This window comes from Pholcus phalangioides, unplaced genomic scaffold (genome assembly GCF_987345545.1).
Source record: "Pholcus phalangioides strain wild (caught in Gottingen) unplaced genomic scaffold, Ppha-v1.0 ptg000024l_1, whole genome shotgun sequence".
NCBI classification, from domain to species: domain Eukaryota; kingdom Metazoa; phylum Arthropoda; class Arachnida; order Araneae; family Pholcidae; genus Pholcus; species Pholcus phalangioides.
In genome coordinates, this window is record NW_028301616.1 from 7,973,441 (window position 1) to 7,989,119 (window position 15,679).

Below are 15,679 nucleotides of genomic sequence, written 5' to 3' on the forward strand. Positions count from 1 at the left end.
ATAGAAAAAAATTCTGTTGAGCAATATTCATATCCCCTAAGGAACCCTGTGCAATAGACCAGAATGGGGGGGGGGGTGGAGAAAATTAATGATGCTTCAATATATAAAAAAACACGCATAGAAAACAACTGAACAATTTGAACTAAAAAATCGGTAATTAAATAAATTTTTATTTCTCGTATAATTTACAATAGACTAGATTTCATCTTAATATCCTAGGCCAAGATGTCCGTATCCCAAGCCGAGACCGAGGTGTCCAGCTCCATATCCCAAGCCGAGACCGAGGTGTCCAGCTCCATATCCCAAGCCGAGGTGTCCAACACCGTAATGTGCAAGTGGTGCAGCGATTGGAGCAGCATGGTTGATGATTGAAGAAGTGACAATTGGTGCTCCGTAATGACCCAAAGCTGCTGGAGCTACGACAGCTGGTGCGGCGATGGCAGCGTGGGCGAGATCGACGGGTGCCATTGGTGCAGCGTATGGCGAGTTGATCAGAGCGGCAGCTGGAGCCGAGGCAGCTGTTCCTCGTTCGTTGGTGGAAACGGATGTACGGAAACCATGAGCATCAGCAACGTAGTCGACTCTGCGAGCCCTACCGTCGATGTCGGTCAGGGTGTAGGATCCCCTCTTGTTTCCGTGGGCATCTCCGACTTCAGATCGGCTGTTGGTGGCTCCCATTCCATCAGCGATTCCGTAGTTGAATCCGTAGTTACCCATACCCTGAGGGGAGAATAAAAGGAAAAATTTGTAAGTTAAATATTATATGTATCAATGTGATGAAAACGAATTTCTTTTATCATTTTGACACTGATGACAGAACACTTTTCCAGGACGACTGCCTGCCTTCAAAATTGCAAATTCCGTCAAAATATTTCTTCTTCGTTCAATTGAAAGTGCAGTTATTCTAGAATCCAAAATTGTTTCACTTTTGTCCCTACGATAACTAGAAACAAAGTTATTGCCAATTGAGTAAAACGAATTTAATGATCTTAGTTTGATAATGAAATCTTCGAATTCGTTTTCTGAAGATTTGTGTTTTTATATTTTTTCCTTCACAGAAAACCAAGCATTTTTCAAACTAACTCTACGAAACTTTCCCAATGTATTTTCATCAGCTCTGGCTGTTTTCATCAGTGTAAATGTTAAATGCTCTCTAATGCACAAAATGACAATTGATTCTCGTATATTACATGTAAAAAATTATGCATTCAACATTGTTTATTCCGTCAAAATACAGTATATCAGGTTTTTTTGTTTAATTATTTAGCGGATCAAAAAAATATTACTGGTGCTAACCAGTAATTTAGTACCAGTAATTTAGTTAATTACTGGTACTAACCCATTATTTCTTATCCCCTTTTTTTAGGGTGCTTGTTTTCATTTCTACTTATGCAGTGGAATTTTTATATTTGATTGTTATACCTAAATTTTAAACTGACTGCTATAAACGTTACAAACTCAATAAAAATAAAACTCCAATCGAATTTGACCAAAATATTGATCCAAATATCTTAATATAGTCACTTATCCACACAAATGTATACCATAGAACATGATTTTTATAAGACATCTAATCAATTTTTTTAAACAAATCAGGTAAATTCACAAAATTACTCTTAATGAAAATTTTAATGGAATTCTAATTGAATTGATCGAGTCGATTAACTCAACTATAATTTTTAGCAACGAATAGCAATTGATCGATTTACCGACCGATTCGATCAATCGAGTATCGCCCTTCTTCCTATAAAGCCGTTGGTAAGTTTTGGCTTGATTTAGCATTAGTAAGAAATATACAGTTTATACTTACGTCTTGATGACGGGTGCTGATGCTGTTTCCAGCTCCGTGGTAGACGGCATTAGCATGGATAGCTGCGACGGCAGCGAAAAGTATAGCGACCTAATTGAAATTGGAACACAAATCAGTGAATAAGCATGGAAAAAATATATCCAGGCACAATTGATTACGACATTAAGTTTGTTACTGCTGTTAGGGGTGGGTGGGGCTCATAAAAGTGAACAGATTCATCGTCTTCCAATATTTGAACTAAAAAACTGGTCTGTTGCTCCAGGTGACCTCTAATCATTAAAAAAAGAAGAATATTAAAAGATTGGCTACAACGAGAATACTGATGCCACACTTTCGCTCAAAGATGACGGATGAGTCAGCCTGGTATTCTCAAGAGCTTTAAATGCCGTTACAATTATCAGTAATACTTTCAACGTAAAAATTAAAATCAAAATACCGAATCAAATGTAAAAATAAAATCATGTAATGTCATAGAGTGCAAACAATTTAGAAATCTCTATTTTTTGTAAGAAAACAACAAATTTTTACAACTACTTATAATTCGAAAGTTATGAGCGGAATCTTAATATGAAAATTACGAATATATATGCATTCTTTTATGTTTACAGGGTGTGCAATGATCAAAAAAGATAGGCATCTCAGCGAATGACTTTAACGTTAGAGGTAGCGAGTACAAGTTCGAATCTCAAATAAGAAATTACTCGAAATCTTAAAAATATCGAAAAAGAACACTGAAAGATTTCTTACCTTAGCGAACATCTTGAGTGTTATGTACTGTAAATGTCTTACAATGATCTTTGAGTTTCTTGGATCTATTTATATACAATCTTGATAAATATCGTCCTTTAGTTTGATTACGTAATCGCAAGGACAACGACAATCCAACCAAACAGAAGGAATGAACGAACTCGAGACTTGCCTTCGGCACGGAAACTGATAGTTAGAGAATATACAGCATTGTAAGGAGATTCTCAATGTCACGACATCACCATCTTTGCGAGTAGAAAGCGTGGCTCCACCCTAAATTACGCATACAATGTTCTAATAGTGGAACGTGATTTAAATTTTGATTGATCGATATTCATTCATAATGCCATAATAATTGTTAGTGAATTCATTTTTTTTTATGATGCGTCAATTATGAGATAATTTAAATTGGAACAGATGTTTACTTGTTCTAGTCTCGTTTGCACGTCAATGAAACAACGGAAACAACCTCTAGAAACTGGAATCTATTTTGGTAGATGGTATGCGTGTGCGTGTGAAAATTTGAATATACGAGATAATTTGTTTGCGTCAATGACATTCCGAAACTTTTCGCATTGTCTGCGTTCCTTATTTAATTGTTTTTCCACTCACTTTTCTGGAGGGTAACTTAGCTTTGAGCTGAAGAATAACATGGGTTTCGGTATGCGTATAATTATAAAAATACAATTTCCGCTAAGTAATGTTTTGTACTATGGTTGGACAAATCTATTGCTCAACATGCCCCGGGCATGTAAAAAATTTTGTTATGTGCAGTCGACCCCGCTTAATCGGGTATCAACGATTCCAGAATAAAATATCCGATTATGCGAGGAACAATTCATTTTCCATTTTACAACGTTAGTATAGTTTGTATATTGAAACTGATGAAGGATCAATATTAATAAAGCTTCTGGAACAAATCAGACATGAAAAATGAAATGAAAATTATATTTAACTAGCTGTTACTCGCGGCTCCGTTCGCGTGGATTTAGTGTAATCAGTAAATTACTCGGTGATGATTCGAGCATTGTAGCATTTGAACATATCATGATCCCTTTCGGGGTTGAATTTTTAGAAATCCCATCGAAGTAGGTGTCTATACAATAAAATGTAATACTGACCAAATTTCATATTTATAATTTCACCGGTATCGGCTCTGCGTGATGCCGGTATACAACCTTTGAACCTCCTTGTGATCCCTTTAGGGGTTAAGATTTCGAAAAGCCCTTGGTTTAGTGAATTTTTCATCATGAAATGAAACGATTGACCAAATTTCATATTTGTAGCTTCAGCGGTTTCGGCTCGTCCTGATTTTTCTGTGTAACCTTTGAACTCCTTTTATGACTCCCTTGGGGGTTGAAATTTGGAAAGTCCCTCCTTAGTGAGTCTTCACATCATAAAATAAAATATAACTGACTATATTTCATATTCATAGTTTCAGCTTTATCAGCTCTGCGTGATGCCTGCATATAGCCTATAAACCTTTAGGGATGGAATTTCGAAAAACTCTTCTTTAGTGAGTCTCTTCATCATAAAATGAAACTACTGACCAAATTTCATATGTGTAGCTTCAGTGGTTTCAGCTCGTCCTGATTTCTCTGTGTACCCTTTGGAGAACGGGAAACCCCCTCTTCAAGCGAAATAGGATGATGGTATTGATATCCTGATGGTATTCATGGAAGAAGAGAAAAGAGACTTAGTATGCATAAAAAAAGTGAGAATATGTTTTCCCCAAAACATTTGTCTCACATTTCTCTGTTATGCAGTATAAAAATTTTCGAAAGGAATAAAAATTCTGCCATTGATTCTAAAATTGTAGAAAATATTTATGCACATTTTTCTGATTTACAAAAAAAAAAGAAAAAGAAGAAAGAAATCGCTAAAAATATTTATCACAAAAATATGGAACCTGTGCTGTCACCTATCAAATGAAAACTAAACTACCTGTCATAGGGCCGCTGTGGTGGTCAAGTGGTTATAGTGACGGACTCGCGATGCGAGGATCCGGGTTCGAACCCCACAATGGAGGTCGGCTGAAGTTGGTTTTCTGTGGTTCCCAACTTCAAGGCGCAAATGCGAGCCGATCTCCCCGTTAAAAAGTCTCGCCACAGAGAGCAACAGTCCTACAACGAAAAATCATTCAATCATAACACTTCACTCATAGTTTGAAAAACTGGTGGCAGATGGCAGCACTACACATAACAAGCATTACAGAGAAACAAAAAACTTCACGTCAGGTTTCACTACACGTACACGCACATTCCCGCATGTACCGATTCGTTGGGGGTTCCGCGGGAGGTTGTGGGCGGGGTGCATGTGTGGTGTAGCAGTGTGGTGTAGGGCTCGTAGGTAGGGTAAAAAAGGGTTCGGGGATCCATGATTTAAGTCAGCCACCTCGTTGGGCAATTTGCCTGTTGTGGCGTTGTATTTGTATAATTTCTTGTCAAGTTAGTTGTTGATTTCAAAACGGTATTCATCATGTAAACACGAACGAAATCAGTTATATTACCAAAAAAAAATTGTTCCTTTTATGCTGCGTAATTTGAATAGCGTAAATTTCTTGCGCTATAAAATACCACTTAATATATTTTTACGTCTACCGGTTAATTAGATTTGTAAACATAGTAATCGGTATTTTGGCGCGTAAAGTTTATACCAGTATGCAGCACAGAGAAATATAAAATAGCAATAGTTTCACACTACGTGTTGTTCGTTTTCATTCCGCATATCCATTCGGAACCCTAACAATCATTCCTTATTTTCAGAATTATAACAGATAGTTTTGTATTTATTCAACAGATGACACCAGCAGTCTTGGCGTAACACGCTGTTTCTCGTATAATAGCAAACTATAAATATGAAATATAATAAATCAGAATATAGAGAACATTTTCGGGCATCTATTGTTGTATATTGCATGCTCGACCGGGCATGTAAATTTTTGGATTTTTGTCCATCCCAGTTTAGTACCACTGTCGATGATCATGAATGCCTTGCACATTTATTTTAATAACGGAATCTGTTACTCAGGATTACTACAGTACAGAGTTCTTCAACCGCTGGTCCGGGGACCGGTGCTGGTCCGTGAGAATTTCCTAGCGGTAGGCGAAACATTTCGACCATCATTCATATTGCCACTACATAATATTTGATGTATTCTTAAATATTATATAACACGTTCTTATTTGATTTTTATTTCTGTCTTAGCCTTCTGAAGGTCTCAAAAACGACACAAAACACTTATATTTGTGGCATTCTTACAAATTATTTCACTGTTTTATCTATTTTTCACGAGTCTGCATATCATCTTTCGCCTTTATTTATTTTTGGCCGGTCCATAAATTATTTCTCTCATTTATCTAGTTACACATAAATCATTATTTATTATTATTATATTTCATTTAATAAATGGAGAAAAAAAAATTCACGGATCTGCAAATAATGAATGAATGAAAGAAATAATTTGTAGGCGGGCAAAAATTAAATAAATGGAAGAAATATTAAATAGACCGGCAAAAAATAAATGCGCAAAAGTTACGTAAGTTGAGCGTAAAAGTTAGTCTCACGAAGGGATAATTTTTTTTACCGTTTTGCTGTACCAAAAAAAATCTCTTCGTGAGACTAACACATGATTCGAAACTTATGAGCGGAATGTTAATATGAAATTACGATTATACATTCTTTTATGTATACAGGGTGTCCCATAAATTCTTAAATAGTTTGAAAATTCATAAACATTGAAGGTATTAGTATATTTGAATGCTGATTGCGTAAAGTTATTCTCACGAAGGGGAAATTTTTTTTTTTGTAGAGATAATAAAAGGTTTAATTTTCGCCGATAAAGGGTGCTACACGAAAGTCAATCCTTGGAAATATGCAAACTAGTCTTATAAAATGCAGGGTGTACGATTAACAGCTCATTTTTGAATTTTACTGTTATTGGTACTTACTAAGTTTTAAATTTTATTGTGATGTTCACATTGATGAATAAAGCATTATTGGTGAAGTTGTTTCACTTCAGCCACGAATCACCAACTCAAGCTTTAAAACGTTTCGTTCAGAGTAGATATTGAAGAAAGGTTAAGATCCGATAACTTCTGTCCGACTGGTTTACAGCACTTTCTATCGAAAAAAAATTAAACTATTTGTGTAAAAAAAAATCTCTCTTCGCGAAAATAATTTTTTTTCAAATACCGTATTCAAATATACCAATTCCTTCAATATTTTTTATGAATTTTCAAACTATAAAAGAGTTTTTGGGATGCCCTACGTAAAATCAAACGTAAAAAATGTTGGATGAATATTTATACTATTTATATTCATTATAATAGAATTCAAAAACTAGTAAATCATCTCCATCCCCGATTAAAGTAAAGATTATGAATCTAGTTAAGTTGTCGAATCAAGGATATTAGCCAGGAAGGGAAAATTACGGATTGTCTCTTATACAGGTCATGTGATCATCCTAATTATGATGCAAAAATAATACAATTTAACAACGAAAAATGTGTCGTTACGTTTACATTGACGATATAGGTAAGGCTCATTAGCATAAATTTCAATGGAAGTCAACTGGAACCGTGTCAATTGTTTACATTATAGCCGAGGTGTCGTTACAACCGGGTTCAACTGTATTTTTTTTTGGAAAACATACTCCTCCGTCAAGAGTTCATTTCCACTCATGTGAGTGATGAACCAGAAATATGGTCTGGTCATCGTCAAAAATATGGTCATATCATGACCAGAGCAAATACAGTTGAACCCTGGTTTAGAGAATCAGATAAAACTGACAATTTCATTCGTTTAATCGAGGAAAATCGTTATATAGAGCATGAATTAAACACAAATATATGCATTGAGACGTCTAATTTTTTTTTAATCGGGGTCTGATTGGTCATGGCCTATGACCAAAAACATGGTCCGGTGACCATCGATGCCTAGAAATACGAAAGCAGTTATACATACGAATAAAACCTAACCTTTTAAATTTCAGTCATGAGATGAAATGGCAGTCATAGTATGTGGCAGTCATTAAATATTTTATTTTTTTGTGGAAGAATTAGTTATATAAGTCAACGACGTGTTGGACACTAATTCAAAAGCAGAATCGTTCAGTAAACATGGAAAAACACGATTGATAAATAAATATGTTGTTTTTATTTATAGATCTATGCATTTACAAATGACCAGCATAAAGATGTCCAGCTCCATATCCTAAACCGAGACCAAGGTGTCCAACACCGTAGTGTGCAACTGCAAGTGGTGCAGCGACGGGAGATGCATGGTTGATGATTGAAGACATGGCATATGGGGCTCCGTAGTGACCCAAAGCTGCTGGAGCTACGACAGCTGGTGCAGCGATGGCAGCGTGGGCGAGATCGACGGGTGCCATGGGTGCAGCGTATGGGGAGTTGATGAGAGCGGCAGCTGGGGCAGAGGCAGCGGTTCCTTGTTCGTTGGTGGAAACGGATGTACGGAAACCATGAGCATCAGCAACGTAATCGACCCTGCGAGCCCTACCGTCGATGTCGGTCAGAGTGTAGGATCCTTTCTTGTTTCCATGGGCATCTCCAACCTCCGATCGGCTGTTGGTGGCTCCCATGCCGTCAGCGATTCCGTAGTTAAAGCCGTAATTTCCAAGACCCTGGAAAAAATAAGAAATAAATTGGGTGCATATGTTACTATTAAAATTATTATCAGTAATTGGGAAGAAACTCAAGAAAAATAATATATTTTGTGTATTTATATTCCGTATTTTACCAATTATTTTTGATTAACCATTTAAACGGCATAGCAGAAATCACCAAACCCCCTATAAAGTGCCATATATTGTTTTAGTTGGTCTTTCTTCGGATTTTGAGCAGGTGCAAAGTAAGGAGTATAAGGGAGAAATGTTCCACTAAGAAATCAACTTTACAAAATATCATTAAATACATCTATTATTAGATATATTTCAGTTTATCATATATATATATGCAATATATATATACTGTTTCTAATGGCATTTTTAATGTGTTGCTGTATTTTTGAAATATATTACATCCGTATTTGTTTAAGGGCATCTTTTTCTCAACCACCTCGTTGGGCATTTTGCCTGTGGTGGCCTTTGTATTTGTATAATAATGGGGGGGGGGATCCTCACAACTAATATATATAAGACCAGCTGTATATATGAAACGTTTTATAAATTGGTAATGATATTCGATGAAATCGCAATTAAATCGGATATACCATCGCTTTTCCTCTAGTGGTTGACTTGTTATTCATTACGATACTTGCTAATGAGCTGCTTTACGTCAATAGCTTTGTGAATCAAAAAAATAAATATTATTTTTCTATTCCTGGTTAACCTCATTTCCTGTCTTAAAGTCCATCAATTTTGTTTTCCTTATCTTTGTAGCAAGCAGGCCGAAAAAATACCATCTCTTCATACAAAACGTGAAATGGGGCGAAAATTGCTGTAGTTAAGGGAGGCTGCTGACTCCACTCAGCGCTTCACGCTACTAATACGTGTCATGAGGAATTGAAAAATGTGTCTCTAGTGAATTGGTTAGCACGCTTGCCCGGTATGCAAGGGGGTCCGGGTTCGATTCCCGGAGGAGGCAAATCACTTTTCTTTCCAAATATCAGTTTCGGCATAACATCCAGAAAATTCAATTTCTCAATACATTTTATTAATGTGGGTTCAGAAATATATTACTTTATCCAAAAAAAAAAACGTTGTGTGTTGAAACGTTCTTTATCCAAAAAAAATTCTTTCGGCGCGAACGTTCTGATGAAGAACGTTTGTAAATTCAAATTATGTAAAGTTCGTTTTTATTTCGTCACTTCTTTTTCAAAGAAACACTTAATTTTGTATAGACCAAATAAAATGGAAAATTCGGCTGCTCTGAATGAATAAAGCATGAATAATTACAGTGAATTATATATAAATAGCTTAATTATTATTCTGGTTATTTTTCGGAATTATTAACTAGAAAATTCAACGATGCAGTGCAGTGATGATTGTGTATTTAGTTAAGCATTCTAGCTCAAGCGTCTAATACAGTATGCTGACGAGGAAAGACTTAAAGAAGAATATAAGAGAAAGCACTCAGCAATCTTCTTAGCAAAAATTATGCACTGTAGACTGTAGAGATTACTCACACACATATGAGCCAAAACTGACTACTAAACAACTTTTTTTGATTGATTTGTGTTTGTTCTACGCAAAAATGTCCTTTAAAAAGAAAAAAATTAATTAATTGGGATCGATATCTTTACTAGGACCATTTGAGTTAGGTACAAATATGTGTACCTCAGGTCCTGAAAAAAGATAATTAATTTAATTATTACCATTTGAAACCATTAAAGATGAGATGCACATATGTGAATCTCTGGAATGAAGAGGGTATGTGTACTTACATCTTGGTGGCGACTGCTTACGCTGTTTCCGGTGATGATACTGGCATGGACAGCTGCAGCAACAGCGAAAAGAATAGCAACCTGTAAGGGTTATGTATTACGATTTAATACAGGTTTAGTGACATTCATAGAAAAGTAAGTTTTCCAAGTTTGAATCATAAATACAATAAAATTTACAGAAAAATTTCGTTGAGTTTTCTGAATTAGTGGAAAAAAATTAAATAATTAAAATAATTAGATGTTTTTATAACTTTTTTTTTTTTCTAAACATAAAATACATTATTCACTTGAACATCGAATATCTAGATTTAGATTTATTCTTGATCTATTTGGTTATTAGTTATTTTTTAAATATAAATTTCAATTTAGCAAATAAGGTCAAATGGGATTCAGACCAACAGAAGGTTATTTCTGGAATGGCAATAGATGATTTCCTCACTCTCACGTGATCTGAACTTAGATCCATCTATATAGACACACAGACCTGCATGTGTGCTAAATAACTAATTAGAAGTTAACTTTTTTTGCGCTTTAAAAGCGCAATTTTTTTTCCCGAACTATGATTTCTTTTAAAGTCAGTGACACGTATTTACAGCCGGAAATATAACTTAAAAAAATAGGTCTACAACTGCACTCATAATACAGTGCCACAGTGCCTTATTGAAAACGTGAAACTCCTCAAAAATTGCGTATAAAATAAGTTGTACAGAAAAGTAATATTACTGTGCAAATATATAGCTACCTTCTTTGTGATTCAAATCATCGTAAAAAAATTCGGATTGCGAACTTCAAGGTAAAAAAAAAAGAAAGAAATGCAAACAAAACATTTTAACGAATTTGCAAAATCACAGCCACACATGACATGCTCTGCAACAAGCAAAGAGTTGTCGATAAATGCGGCATCCACCAGCGAATTCAATATATAAAATGGAAAGAATAAGACTGTCTTTATATGCAGAGGCGATTGTGATTTTTTTTCTTCAAACTGGGGGGTTCAGTAATGAACGAGTAACCCTTTCAGATCCGAATCCCATTCATGTTTTGGAATTTTCAAAATGTTTTCGCATTTTTTATACTTAATAAAGGCATTAAAACACAAATGTCAGCAAATCTGTACTTTTTCAATTTTTTTTTGCAAATTTTGAATTTTAATTAATTTTTTTTGGGAAGAAATACTTCACTTCATTCAAATTTTCTCAGCAAAGATGATGCAGGATATATTCATACTCACATACATTTTTTTCCAGAATTTTATGTAATGAATTACATTTTTCCCGGAGGCACTTTCTCCTGGAATCAATCTTAAAAACACCTGAAAGTTCAACTTTAAGTGCTGCCCTTTGATGAAAGCCCCCAAAGTTCATATTTACTGTATTTTTAACTCAAAACTTACACAATCCTTCAAGTCAGAGCTTAACTCCCTGAGGCCAAAAGAAAAATTCTATAGTGATGGAAACGCAACCTACAAATTTTTGGCACCAGGGTCTGAAAGAGTTAAAGAACCCTTTGCAGATACGCTAAGCTACGCATTTAACCCATTTTTGACTGACGTTTAATTTTCATACAAATGAATATTGAATGAATATGAATTTATATAAAATTTCTGGACATTAAAAGGTCTAATGAGTGGCATAGCATTTCAAAAATTTCGTTTATGAAGAAATTTAATTTTTTATGATTTTTTAAAAATGAAATTTTATCCTGATTTTTTAGGTCTGGAAATTTTTTCCCACGACCATGAACGGAAATAATTTTTTTTAAATAGAGAAAAAAGTTTTTTGTCAAATTTCTTTTGTTACGTGACATGAGATTTCCCAAAATCATAATTGCCAATTATTTTAATTAAATGAAGTTAATTAATTAATATTAATTAAAAGCTAATTAATTGGAAATTCAGTTAATTACAAAGAAAATCATGCTAAATTAATATCCTTTTTTTTCCAATTTCTCAAGTATGTTATTTAAGTAACTACAGATATGAAAATTGTGCAATTTGGTCATGAATTGGGGAAGCGGTTAAAAATTGGACACATAGCTCATAAATCGGAGCAGTATATGTTCTTCTAGTATACTTAAAGCATCAACAGATATGTAGATATTATATGTAATTGAATTCCTTACTTACCTTAGCGATCATCTTGATTTGCGAATGTTTTGCTGCAAGTGTCTTACAATGTTCTGTTCGGTGTCTGGCAACGGCTTATATATGATGCTGATCAATATCGCCAATTAATTTTCGATCATTTACACGCAAGGACAACGGCACAACAACCCAAAAACGAGAAGATACGATTATATATTTTTTGAATGACAGTTCTTTTAATGATTCCTAGGTTATTAAAGATAATTATGTAGATTTTTGCATATCTCTCCAGTTCTTAGCGTAAGTGATCAGCAGCAGCAGAATGCGTGTCTCCACCCATTTACGTATATGTTTTGGAATCAACACGGCATTTGAAATGTCATAGGAGTTGATCTTGAATTGTTAACGTGACTCTTTCCCATTATAATCAGAAATTGATTTTGAAATTGGACCGGAAATTAACTTGATCTTCGTTACGGAATTAACATCATATTGAATTGAATGGTTGAAGGTTTCGTACATTGATGGGAAATGGAGTGTCAAAATGTTTATTTTAATCACAAACAGGAACTAAGTAAGCGATATTAAAATGATTATTCCATATCCTTGCTCGCATTCCATTTGCATAAATTTATGCAACGTTTTTTAAAAAAAGTCAATGTATCATTTGATACAGGAAATCAGCCGATTATTAAAATTGTTATAGATAAAAGAATAGATATATTCTTCATAAGATATAAAAGTCGCTGAATGCAATATATTATGGAACATGGCAGGGATGCACTATTAGGCCAGAAACTTGTGTATATCGGGGTTACCACATGACTCGTATTTTAAGGGACATTCCTGTAATTTTGGATGCTCCACCTTTTTTTATAAAAAATGTTTCGTTTTTCACCGTATTTTCAATGAGGCTTGTTTGAATTTTTATTCTTTACTGAAATCAAGAATTGAGAATAATTTTCATGATTTATAAATTATATTATGATATTTATGACCTTATAATGATCAGATTATATTATAACTATAATATATTATGATTAAAATTTGCCTACATTATGATTGAATTATCTTGCGATCAAAATTAGTCTATATATTATGAATGATATACGATCAAACGATCAAACATAATTTTTTTTGGTGAATTACATGTTTAATCCATTCAGTAGCCTCCATTTTTCCGTCATTGGTGATTTTTCAGCAATTTTAGCAATAGCTGGCAACTTAAAACATTTTTGACAATTTGTTCGACTATAATTGGTAACTTTACTTACCTTTGACAATTTTTTGGTTATAATTTACTTTTTTTAGTCGTTTTTGACATAGCTTTTGGAGATAATTGGCGATGTTCTTTCATCATTTTTGTCGCACCATGGTCATTTTTTGCACACGAGGGCTAATTAGACCGGGACCTACAATTTATTGCAGATTCCGAACGGCAGGCTTGTTTTTATACTCATCGAGAGGTTGGTGCGCCGAACCCTCGACGGGGGACTCCGGGCTGTAGAAATAATTGGCAATGCCTCGTTTATATCCCGATTACCAGTATTTTTATGAAAGCAATATAGTCTCAGAGCACGAACTTATCGTATCATTTATTGTTTCTTTTCTATCAGAACACTTTTCGCTCACTATAAAATCTCACTATAAATATGTGTATCGACACAAATCAATCCATCAGTGGAACACAGAGTATGTCAGTTCCAAAAATGCCAGGCCGGTAAAGAAATTCTTCCCTTCGATTCCGGCGAGAAGGAAGTGTTACCATTTCTCCACAAATTTCCATCTGACCCAATTTATTACTGGGCATGGGAATTTTCAAAGTTATCTCGCGAGAATGAAACTTGCCAGTAGTTCGCTGTGTATATGTGGAACCAATGAAGAAGATCCTATGCATCTTCTTCTGTCGTGCAAAAATCTAACGAAGGAGAGGGTTCATTTCAGAAAAGAACTTAAGAAACTGTCTATTTCTTGGCCGCCTGCATTGTCCGATTTGGTCAAATCAAAGGAAGTCCTTCGCATTCTAAAAATATATGTACAAAATATCTTTGCGAAAAAATAATTGGTTTCTATTTTATTTTTTGTATATACAATGTGTACATTCTCATTTTCCTTGCAAGTGCTGTTTTCGATTCTTGAATAATTAATCAAAATTTCCATTTAAGTACTAATTATTATTATTATTATTGTTATTATTATTATTATTATTTATTTTATTTTTTTCTCACTATCTTTGTATGTATGTATTGGTGTGTGTATATATATGTGTATGTGTGGATATATATATATACTTATGTGTGGTCGTATATTTTTCTATTCATGTGTGTGTATTGAATTTTTTTTTTTTTTTTTTTTTTTTTCATTGCATTGATACCATATGGCATTCACTGGTGCAATATTGCGCTTTGAAGTGCATTCGTATATTGTTATTGTACATACTGATCTGATTTTTCCTTTCTTTTGTATTACGCTGTATTGCAAATTTTGAGTTTCTTGAACCGTATATGTTTGTTGTTGTTACTTACGTTTGTAAGCCTCGTGGCATACTCTGTGGAACACGGGGAGTTGTTTCTGAAGGACCCAAAAAAAAAAAAAAAAAAAAAAAAAAAAAAAAAAAAAAAAAAAAAAAAAAAAAAAAAACAACAACAACAACACTTTTCGCTGGCCGTATGGAACCCTTTGGTGGGCTTCATTTCACCTGGGGGACGGTTGTTATGCACCCCGAGTATGTGATGAAACAGTATAATGAATTTGTATGTAGTTTTTATATCTCAACGTAGGTTCACACTGCTTGTTGAATCCACCTCAACTGAATAGCCAAATTTTAGGTAATTGAAATTATCCTCATAGGGTGAATGCATAATCCGAATCTTACGGAGCATCCTCGTGTTATTGTTTTTTTTTGGCCATCTCGCCTACCTTGTTGTCATAGACCTCCCTCCAACAATCTTTCTACATTAATTTAATTCAATTTGTATAATTTCATTTGTCCATTAACTGTTTGTGACAAATGTTTCTTTCTAAAATCTTTTCTGTTCTCTCGACTCATTATAAAAAGAAAAAATTCCCAGCCGGCCGTATATTTCAAGGATGAATAATTTGTTCTTAATGCTTCATTATTCAACGATTGGATCGAAATTTCTCTCAGATCAGGGGTTCCCAACCTTTTTCAGCTCGCGTACCCCCAGCTGGCTTGGTTGCGTTCCACGTACCCCCGACCCCGAATCCTCCAGGCATCCCCCCCCACAATCTGTTTCACCCATTGCAGATTCCGAAAACTTTTCTAAAATAAGTATATGTTGAAAATTAAATTAAATGGTCTATTTTTCATTATATAGTTTTTATTTTTGAAGTAACCAAACAAATTAACACAAAGATTGGAATAAAGAAAAATCAATGTGTATTTGGGACCTGTATTGAATTACAAAGTTTTGAAAAATTATGCTCAAAAGAGGATTAATACAAACTCATATCTGGAGCTGCGTCCAATGTGCTTCTATATTTATTTTTTATGTAAGTATACGAAGAAAACGCCCGTTCAACAAGCTCCGTGCAAACAAACGGCAATAAAAACATTATGGTTTTTTATAAAGTTCACTGTATTCGACCGCGGCCAGCCCAAAAACTGACTAGGT

The 15,679-nt window shown here is 34.4% G+C and overlaps 1 protein-coding gene and 1 pseudogene across 1 annotated transcript; both read right to left on the reverse strand.

Moving 5' to 3' along the window:
- Nucleotides 1-207: 207 nt before the first annotated feature.
- LOC149068671 (uncharacterized) lies at nt 208-2,646 on the reverse strand. Its single transcript, XM_089251182.1, has 3 exons — nt 2,558-2,646; nt 1,811-1,900; nt 208-720 (listed from the first exon to the last, which is right to left on the reverse strand). The coding sequence occupies exons 1-3, from the start codon at nt 2,567-2,569 to the stop codon at nt 208-210; spliced, it is 615 nt and encodes a 204-aa protein (XP_089107308.1). The 5' UTR covers nt 2,570-2,646.
- A 5,087-nt stretch (nt 2,647-7,733) lies between these two features.
- LOC149068672 (adult-specific rigid cuticular protein 15.7 pseudogene) lies at nt 7,734-12,098 on the reverse strand (annotated as a pseudogene).
- Between the last annotated feature and the right edge of the window lie 3,581 nt (nt 12,099-15,679).

Bases quoted from the DNA above. Each gene is read 5' to 3' on its own strand.
- LOC149068671 (XM_089251182.1), bottom strand. The intron at 721-1,810 runs GTAAGTATAAAC...TTCTCCCCTCAG, and splicing joins TCAGCACCCGTCATCAAGAC to GGTATGGGTAACTACGGATT.